This window comes from Argiope bruennichi, chromosome 9, assembly GCF_947563725.1.
Source record: "Argiope bruennichi chromosome 9, qqArgBrue1.1, whole genome shotgun sequence".
NCBI classification, from domain to species: Eukaryota; Metazoa; Arthropoda; class Arachnida; order Araneae; family Araneidae; genus Argiope; species Argiope bruennichi.
Window position 1 is genome coordinate 37,879,194 of NC_079159.1, and position 9,784 is coordinate 37,888,977.

Below are 9,784 nucleotides of genomic sequence, written 5' to 3' on the forward strand. Positions count from 1 at the left end.
TAATTAGTACTACCTAGTTTAATTGTTTAGTATTGTCTCTATTTACTTAAATCAAATTCTTGCTCAAGCTATTACATAAACCATCGAAACATTTCTTTTGAGATATATTGTAAACATTTCCGGCCAGAAACGAGCCATGTTAATTTAACATTTTAAAATTTTTTAACTCGAATTTAGAAAATTAGTTTTGCATCCAACTCATTTGAGCACAAAGAAATTTGGAATATTGAGATCGAAAATTTGAAACGGTAAATTAAAGAAATACCAAGGTAAAAAAAAATTAGCTCTATTACGGTATGCTTTCAGACCGAATCGTACATCCAAGTATCTACTAAATTTGAGAATCGAATCATTCTTGCCTCATTCGATACAAATAGCTCTTCAATCAAAGCTTGACTTCCTCGCAATATGTCAAGATCATAATGAATCGAATTGATCAGAAAAATGATCGAGACTTGTTAGATGTAGGGTTTGGGCTATTTGGCACCCAACTCTGAGGAAATTTAGTATTTAAATTCATAAATTGACTGAGGAAGCGGTGTAGAATACTGGTAATATTTATATGCAACTTATAAAAATTTTGAACAAATCGCATGCTTCGTTTCTATTCTTCAACTCAACGTGTTAGTCAGAACTAGCATAAAACCTACTGGATTCTGTACTTTTTAAATTCAGTTTTTAATTTTAGTGCAAAATATGTGGTCTTCGCGGAGTAAGGAGGATACTGACATGCATTCTAGTATCGGGTTCAGATGTATTATGCGAATCGGAAAAATAACTGGTGATGTGCATCACGAAAGACCTCGTATCTTATGTACGAGCATGATTCGCGGAATGAAATGAATGTACTTTATTTTGTGAGTTGGAGTGGGCGTGGAGTCTAATTTGTGCAATGTTTCTTTAGACAGATTGGGGAATGATAGCTTTGTGGAATTTGAAAATCAATGTGTGATAAAGTATTCAAGCTACTTCACCACATTTTCTGGAGACAGAACATTGTCTTGACTAGTTGCGATATCGGATATTGTACGTAATATTGAGTATAAAATAGTTGGTGTTAGCGGGGTAATGTGTTTGTAGGTGTGAGAATTGTGGAATGTGAATGAAGTTGGTGGTGTAGATATTTACGAGAATCGTCGATTGGAGTAGACGGTGTGGGTAATGAGCGCTTAAGCTGTGGTTTCGGCGGTTGGTGTTGGAGGCGTGGGTAACTCGTGTGCTAGTGGTTGGTTTCGGGGTTTAATGTTGGAGACATGGGAAATGCATGCGAGTTGTGGTTTCAGGGGTAAATGCTGGAGGCGTGGGAATGCATCTGAGTTGTGGTTTTGACGTTGGTGATGGCGGTGTTGGCAATGCCTGTGTGCGAGTGGTGGCTCTGAGGTTGAGGTGATGGCGGTGTTGGCAATGCCTGTGTGCGAGTGGTGGCTCTGAGGTTGAGGTGATGGCGGTGTGGGCAATGATTGTGAGAGTGGTGGCTCTGAGGTTGGTGATGTGATGGCGGTGTGGGCAATGATTGTGTGAGTGATGGTTTTGAGGTTGGTGATGTGATGGCGGTGTGGGCAATGATTGTGTGAGTGATGGTTTTGAGGTTGGTGATGTGATGGCGGTATGGGCAATGCTTGAGTGAGAGTGGTGGTTTTGAGGTTGGTGATGTGATGGCGGTGTGGGCAATGCTTGTGCGAGTGTGGTAATTTTGAGGTTGGTGATGTGATGGCGGCGTGGGCAATGGTTGTGCGAGTGTGGTAATTTTGAGGTTGGTGATGTGATGGCGGTGTGGGCAATGATTGTGTGCGAGTGGTGGTTTTGAGGTTGGTGATGTGATGGCGGTATGGGCAATGCTTGTGCGAGTGTGGTGGTTTTGAGGTTGGTGATGTGATGGCGGTGTGGGCAGTGTGTGTGTGTGTGTGCGCGCGCATTGAAGAAATGGAAAATGCTGAATTAAAACGGGTCCGCATTTGTGTGTTGTACAAGGATTTGCTCATTCTAATTTTCAACTCTATAATTTCACGTTGACAACCATTATTTCAATCGAAAGTAGGGATATAGACGGCGATATACTTGAAACGGTGCTCTGAAGTAGGAAAACAAGGGAAGAATGCTTAACAGAATTAGATGACTCCGAAAAAGGTTGAGCATTAAACCAGGTCTTTATTGATAATTTTTAAAATCATTTTGTATTTGAATCCCATAAATTTGCCTATGTATTTATATTTGACAGAATAATCGTCTTTTCCAAGTTTCCACTTTTCATAGGAATAAGCTCGAACCTGATTAAATAACGGATAAATCGATTACTCTGATGCTGTTCGTTTTGTGATAATATTTCGGAGAATCTTTCATAATTTGAACTGTGCTCAAATCGATAATAAAAATGCATTATGATTTTAATGAATAATCGAAATTCTTCATGGTATAATAAGGATCGACAAATTGCACTTGACTAACATATGAACAGAATAGATTCGAATTCATATTGAAATTAGATATCCAGAGTCTTTGGTTTGCTGCTTTTTCTTTAGGAATGAGCTCGATATAAAAATCTATTCGCTCGTTAACATTTGTAATTCCTTAAAATGTCTAATATATAAAATTTTTAATTTTTTCGAATTATATTTACTTATACATAATGGCAATAAATTGTGCGTGTATTGGAAATTAAACAATTTATTCCAAAATTTCTATCTCGATTAACAGCTACCTTTTATATTTTACATTTCAGCTCGCGGTTCTTGCTATCTTGGACAGTATTAATTCCGTATACTTAATTTTAAATCGTGAAGCATTTCGTTCTTCTAACCCCCCCCCCCCTCAAGTTTAAAATTAAAATCGTCAACCTATAATATGAACAGTAATATTGAACGAATAGACGTTACATGGCACCTCGTACGGAAAAGTTCGTTCAATTCTGCTCGCGTATCAATTAATCCTAAAGTGACTAAATATTTTTCAGGTGCAATAAAGTATAATTTCTACTGAATAAAGTAGCCGCGTCTATTTGAACAACCCCAGGTCCAGAAATTAGAAATAATTTAGTTTGTTCCATATCAAAATTCGAAAACGGAAGTTTGAATGATGTCGTGTATTGAATACGGATTAATTGTAATTAACTTTTGAATTGAATGAAAGAAAGTAATTAGCTAGATAAGGGATAGGAAAAAGTTTAGAAATGTAATCAAACTCAGCATTGGAGCTAGTGTCTTTAAAGGCAACTATTTTGAACGTATATGAAAGTAGGCAAATTTCGTATTGCATTTCTCTATCATTTGAAGAATAAAAATAACTTATCCTTTTCATAAAGCTTAAAAAACAGGCGGTGCAGATTTAAGGCAAAGGAGGTTATTCTATTCGAGAGCAAATATTTTTATTAAAGTAAGCGTGGAATAATCTTTGTAATTCGTCTTTCAAAATTTAAAATTAAACACTAAACTGCTAGTTGCCCATTCGTATATTTTTAAACTTTTGGAAAGTTTCTAAGACGCAGTGAAATCTGAACATTTGGTGTTTTGATTGAATACGGAAGAAATAATATCTGGGTATTCTACAAAAGTGGCTTTCAAGTGAAGAAAGTACTATAATTATGTGGGTTTTACTTGGTATAGTCAAATGATATAGGAAAGAGCCATATTGTTTTCTTGTGCCGTTTCTGAAAATATGCAGAATATTTGAGTTTCTGGAGTTAAAATAACCTTGGAGATCATCCAACTACCTCACTCGTATCAGGACATTTGTATTGGATTCACCAGATTTTTCACTCATTTAAAAGAAATGCAACCTCGCAGAAATTACCAACGAAACAAATCCTGCAGTTATTACAGCAGCTCTCTGTAGACTGTTCAGATGTTTATTGGAGCAATGAAACAACGCCTTTCCCCATATGTGGAGTGAGTACCTTCTCAGCTCTTGGTGAAAATTGTGTTGAAAGCAGCCATCTGGATGGCCAGGGGACTTTCTCTCGGTTACGTTCAGAAGTAATATTAGTAAGTTAAGCTATTTATAATTTTCATATAGAAATGGATGCAATAATTTATCAATGGTAATTTGAGCTATAAAAATGTTCTTTCTTATTTCATTAGTTTTTCATAGGGTGGACAACTTATCCGTGTCCATGCCGTTTTGTTTGACAAAGGCACGACGTCAATCACCAGTACTGTTTTCTCAGTTCCATGTGCATGCTATCCACCTGGACCAATGCTGGATGCGAGGAAGTATTCTCTTAAGATGACATCAAACTACAAGGAATTCAAGGACACAGTAAGTTTGCTAATTATATTAATAAAACTGACATGGCGTTTGAAAACTAATTGTATTCGATTCGTCTCGAAAGTAAGCTTTCTAGAAGCTTCAAAGAGAAGTGAAACAATCTTCGGGAATTTGAAATATATAACCTTTTGAACTTCCAACGTAAGAACTACCGATATTGAAATTCATGTTACCCTATGATGGCTATTTGCACATCATCACTTGAGTTCTTGGCCTTATACTACCCAAATCATTTATTCCAACACGCTCCTGTAACAGGACAAAAATGATTCAAGATAATTGTTTTGTGTCTATATGGACTGAGGGAATCTTACTTTCTAGATTGAATAAATGTATTACTATTAAAAAACAATGTTTTTCGATCCTTTATAAGTTGTAGTTAATGAACATGCTTCTTGGTAAGATCCTAAAATTCGTTTTTTCTTTTTCAAGCATCTAAATGACACTTCATGTAATTTACCACTAAGCATTTTGCGAGTCGGTTCAAAGAGTTCTGACGTTTAGTGAATCAACTTGTTATTATAAGTATAACCAGCAATTATGCTTAACGGGCAATTAACAAATTAGATGCACTACTTATTTTCCTATATACGCTTACAGCTGCCGGGAAAGATTTGGATGAATTGTTTAACAAATGTACTTCAAATATTGCTAATAGCTTATTTTCTGTTTTAAATAAATTAAACTGACGTGAGCTTTAAGAGTTACCGATTAAAACGGGAAAGCTTTAATTTCTATCAACGAAGTTGTAAGTGAATTCTTGTTAGATCTTAAAATTTTCGATGTAGATAAAAGAGCAAAAGTGAAATCCATATTCTTGCATTTTATAGTATTCTTGATAGTTTTCATATCTAATCATTTCTTTTCAGATCTTGAAAGGTTTTGAAGCAAGTGATCACGGCACAGTGGATAATAAGGAGCTTCAACAAGTGCATATTTGATTTCGGATGCTATGGAATCAGACTAACAAACCAAAGACTTACTAGATGATTTATAAAGCTTGAAATATTAGACCAAGCTTAATGTGTCAACTTCGTACAAAAAAAAAATTGCAGGAATTTAATAATGACCTGCACAGTGGATTGAAAGTGAAAATGTTTATAATCTTTGTATATTCCAGGAAAGTGGTTTCTAAGTGATGAGTCTGAATGGCGTTGATTTCTCATAGTCCGAGGTAGAGGGAAAACTATGGCCATTACTACTTACGCTGTTTTCAAAAGATGAACATAAAAAACAGTTGAATTTAAGTTTTTAGAGTAATAATAGTAAGAACTTTGGAGATCAATTTAAATTACTATACTTATACCTGAAAGTATTCGGGCGAATTTCTTCATGTTTACTCATGAAACGTCTTATGAATCGAAAAAGCAGAATCTCATGCAACTGATATTATAGTAGCGCATTCTGCAAAGAATACATCAGAGACCATTTAATTGAACAAGGCTTAATACAACTCCTCATAGCAGTGAATACCATTTGGGCTTCAGCCGCAAATTCTAAGTATGGGAGATGTCTGGATTGGCGGAAAAAATGGTACTGAAGTGATATCGGTAAGTTGCACGAATTATAATAACTGTCAAATGGAATTAAACTGTATCCAGACACTTTTGTTAATGACATAATTAGACCTATAAAATGTTCTTATTTCATTAGGTATTCATAGCTCAGACAACTTACGACCCTTAGATGCCTTTTTCTTGGATAAAAGTGTGCCGTCACCATCAGTAATACGGCTTTCTGGGTTCCATATACAACCAAGACTTAACAATTTCCTTAAGATAATTTGAAGTATCAAATTCTCATGGTAAGTTCTTGAGTCATAATAAAATTATTAGAATAGCATAATATTCGGAAACTATTTTATTTGGAGCCTCTAGAAAGTATTCTGAAGGCACAAATACATAAATCATAGTTTCCTGGAAACATTGAAGTTTCAGCTGCCTTTGAACATAAGAACCGAATTACCGTTCGTGTTATACTGCGAGATCCATTTCTGTAAATAGATGTAGAAATAATTCGTTGCCCAAAAAGGGAGTTGACCTATGTATGGTTTATTCTTGTCAATAGGGAAATATATGGCAAGAACCTTTTCAGACATGTGCCTATGAGAGATAAGCAAAAAAATGTTTCAGCATAATTTTGTGTCATTTCTCCGCTAAAGTTATTTTTGGAGCCAAACCAAACGTATTGCAGTTGATATTTAAAATTTCCAATGCTTCATTAATCGTAGTTACTGGCATATAGTAATCAGTAAGGCGAACACGATTGATTTTCAAGTATATAAACGGCAATCTAGGAAATTTATTTGCAATCACTACGAAAGGAATTGTTCTCGTTTCTCAACATCGAACCTTTTCTCCACTATGCAAAGATGGATTTGTTTTCGGTTCTTTTAAGCGGTTCTGTGAAGTTTCGAGAACTTGGCAACATCTATCGTATTTTAAAATCTAAACAATGACTATAGGACGCTATCGGAGCATTCATTATTTGTCATTTCTGACTTTCATAGGGAATAAAAACATGCATGTCTCGGGAGATTCTGGAATAGTTAAAAAATGCTTACTTTAAAATTGTATTTAAATGGTTAATTACATTTTCATAATGCGAGCTGTTGGTGGGGGGGGGGGGAACCTTAGATGTAGATTCTGTTTCTATTGACAGCAGTTAAACAAATTTTTTTCAGATTATTGAATTATTGGAGTGGATTTAAAGATCAAAATTAGTCTTATATATTCAAGCATTTAATGGCATTCCCGATAGTTTGATTTAATCTATTAATTTAATCTTTTCAGATGTCTACATGTGTTAACCCGAGTAATGACGTCACAAGATACTATTTGGAGCCTTCAACCTTGCAATTCGGAGCCTTTCCAATGAAGCTATGGAGATCCAATTTATGCAGTTTGTAAAATTCATTTTGGTTTCGCCTAAATTTATATTAATGCCAAATAATAATGAATATATAAATAGTCTGCACAGTGGAAATGGGATTATGAATGTAGTTAACATTACTTGAGGATATCAATACATCTTTGAAATGTTTCTATTCTAAGAGCAAGATACTGAATATTTAATTCTTTTCAAACTTTGCGAAGCTTAAAGAGTGCAAAATATCAGATTCAATTTGACAATTCAATCAATATTTAATCTTAAAATTGTCTGGAAACTTTCATTCTTATACCAACTTTAAAATATCTGTTTTTATTTATTTCCTTCAAATGTAATACTTGGTTTTTTTTAAATTTGTTTTTAAAATACTTACTTCTCAATCTGCATTAGTGCAATGGTTTTTTAATATGGATCACTTAAAATTAAGTAATGTATTTAATTTTGCTAATAATTTAAACCACCTCCCCAAGACTGAATGTTTGATTTACATTTCAGATAAAGTTCACTTAAAAATTTCTGTATGGTTATTAATCACTTATTAGAGCTCAACAAGTACACAAGCAGAGCTTATTGACCCAGCAATATAGGCAGGAATAGCAATTTTTACGAGATAAAAAAAACAATTTCATTTGTCTAGTGCATTGCTTTATGATTGGAAAATGAATCTTTTCGCCATTAGATTTGTTAAGATTATCTTGAATCGCAGATTACCATAGCAAAATTTAAAAAAAAAAAATGTAAATTTTTTTGCAAATTGATGTTATTCAATTTACATACATATTTTTAAAAATTGATTTTCTGGTATCATTTTGTACTGAATGTCAATGCTCGTGAAAACAATATATGTTCTTGTATCCATTTCTAGAACTCGCTTTGCAATTATAAAATGAATTATCAAATTATTCCTATGATCATATGAATACGATTCTAGTATATTAAGGAATTTTGCATTTCATAATGATCCTGATATTCGACTTTCAAATATTTGTTTTAAACATGCAAAATTATTTTATGCTTAATATCGTATGTATATTGTTTTATGCTTAATTTCAGTCATGATTTCCAAGATATCGAAATTTAGTTTACTTTGAGACCAAAGTTCTTTCAAGTTATGAAACTTGTTATAACCGTCATCTGCATGTTCGGCTCATTTAAAATATACGAATAGTAACTCTTGTCAAGAAAAATGTATTGTATATGGAGGATAAATCAACGTATTGTTAGCATGCATGTTTATCTTGCATTGTTTGAAATTTCGAAAATATTCAATAAATATTAATCAACTGTAAGTCGTGTCTTTACGCACACGAAACGGTTATGTATTTTGAAAAGGCGTTTTATGGCAAAATTATAATTTGATAATTGACTTTTGAAGCTAAATATTCTACAATTGTTATAAAATTCAGTTTCTTTTCATTACCATTCATATGTGAATTTCATAATGGATTGCATTAATTGTTTCTGAATCAAAATTTAGACAGTGTCAATGGCTATTAATTTAAATCTCTTGAACATTTCAGAATTTTTTTACCGTAATCTGTAGATACATTAAATCTGTTCGTTGCATCCATTTGCAAACATTTTTTAAGTTAACATTTTATTTGTTAAATTTAAAATAAAATAGTAATAGTTACAGTAAGATTAATAATAAATTTAAAATTCTAAATATCTCGCTACTTCGACTTTATATAAAATTAAAAGTTTAAATCCGCGGAAAAAGCATACTTTGATTGGCTCGGCCGGCCAGCCAATCAAAATATCCTTTGATTCTCGGAAAGCATTTGATCATCGTGCTTGATCACCACGGTGATCAGTATGCTTTTTGAGAAAATACGATACGCTTTAATGATTAGTATTAGCATAAAATTCTACTCGAATCTAATGTCTTTTGTTGAAGGAAAAAGTGAATGGATGCAATGAATGTTAAATAATCTAAATGTAGGGCAGTTCGCTTTTTTTTCCCAATAACATGAGAAACTCTAGGGTTCTGAACTATCAGCTCTTCAATAATTTGCTAAATTCTTCTCTTAATTTAACAGAATATTAAACTTCGTTGTGTTACATTACGCATAGAAATAAAAAAAAATATAATGAATTTTCAATTGAAATTCTGCCAAATGCATTAAGTTATATCAATGTGTTTTTCCCTAGTTATAGCAATATATGCTGCATAAAATATTCCAAATAAGGCATGTTAATTTTTAATGTTAAACGAAATGCTTTACTTACGAAACTGAATTATTTTTAAGTCAATTTAATGTATGTAATAAGCCTTTGCTGTTTTGATACCTGTACTGGATTCTTCATGCATTTATATTGTACTTTTTTATGTTGTAGTAATATTGTAAATGGCCTGTTCTCGTATGTCAAACATGCCAATAAAATTTTATATACTTTGAATTCAATTTTGTCTTTAATTTCTGAATATTCTTTTCTCGTCTGACAAAAAAATTATTCCATGGGAGACGTCTGAAGGAAATTATAAATTCAGTTTACGAATTTGTTAGTTTATACATCTAAGGTTCATACATCTAAGGCGTTAGAAGAATATTGAATTGATTCAAATGAAAAGAATAAGATGAATTAAGTCATTTGTTTATATCCTTGACCTAAAATCATTTTATTAATTTAAATA

At 33.0% G+C, this 9,784-nt stretch overlaps 1 protein-coding gene and 1 long non-coding RNA gene across 2 annotated transcripts; one reads left to right on the forward strand and one right to left on the reverse strand.

The window, feature by feature from the left end:
- Positions 1 to 1,169: 1,169 nt before the first annotated feature.
- Positions 1,170 to 1,916, reverse strand: LOC129984922 (LIM domain-containing protein A-like). Its single transcript, XM_056094871.1, has one exon. It carries the CDS (start codon positions 1,914 to 1,916, stop codon positions 1,170 to 1,172), a length of 747 nt encoding a protein of 248 aa, XP_055950846.1.
- Positions 1,917 to 5,177: 3,261 nt separating this feature from the next.
- LOC129983603 (uncharacterized) lies at positions 5,178 to 7,416 on the forward strand. Its single transcript, XR_008785425.1, has 3 exons — positions 5,178 to 5,810; positions 5,914 to 6,064; positions 7,053 to 7,416. It is a non-coding gene; the product is annotated as an uncharacterized LOC129983603 (long non-coding RNA).
- Positions 7,417 to 9,784: the final 2,368 nt, after the last annotated feature.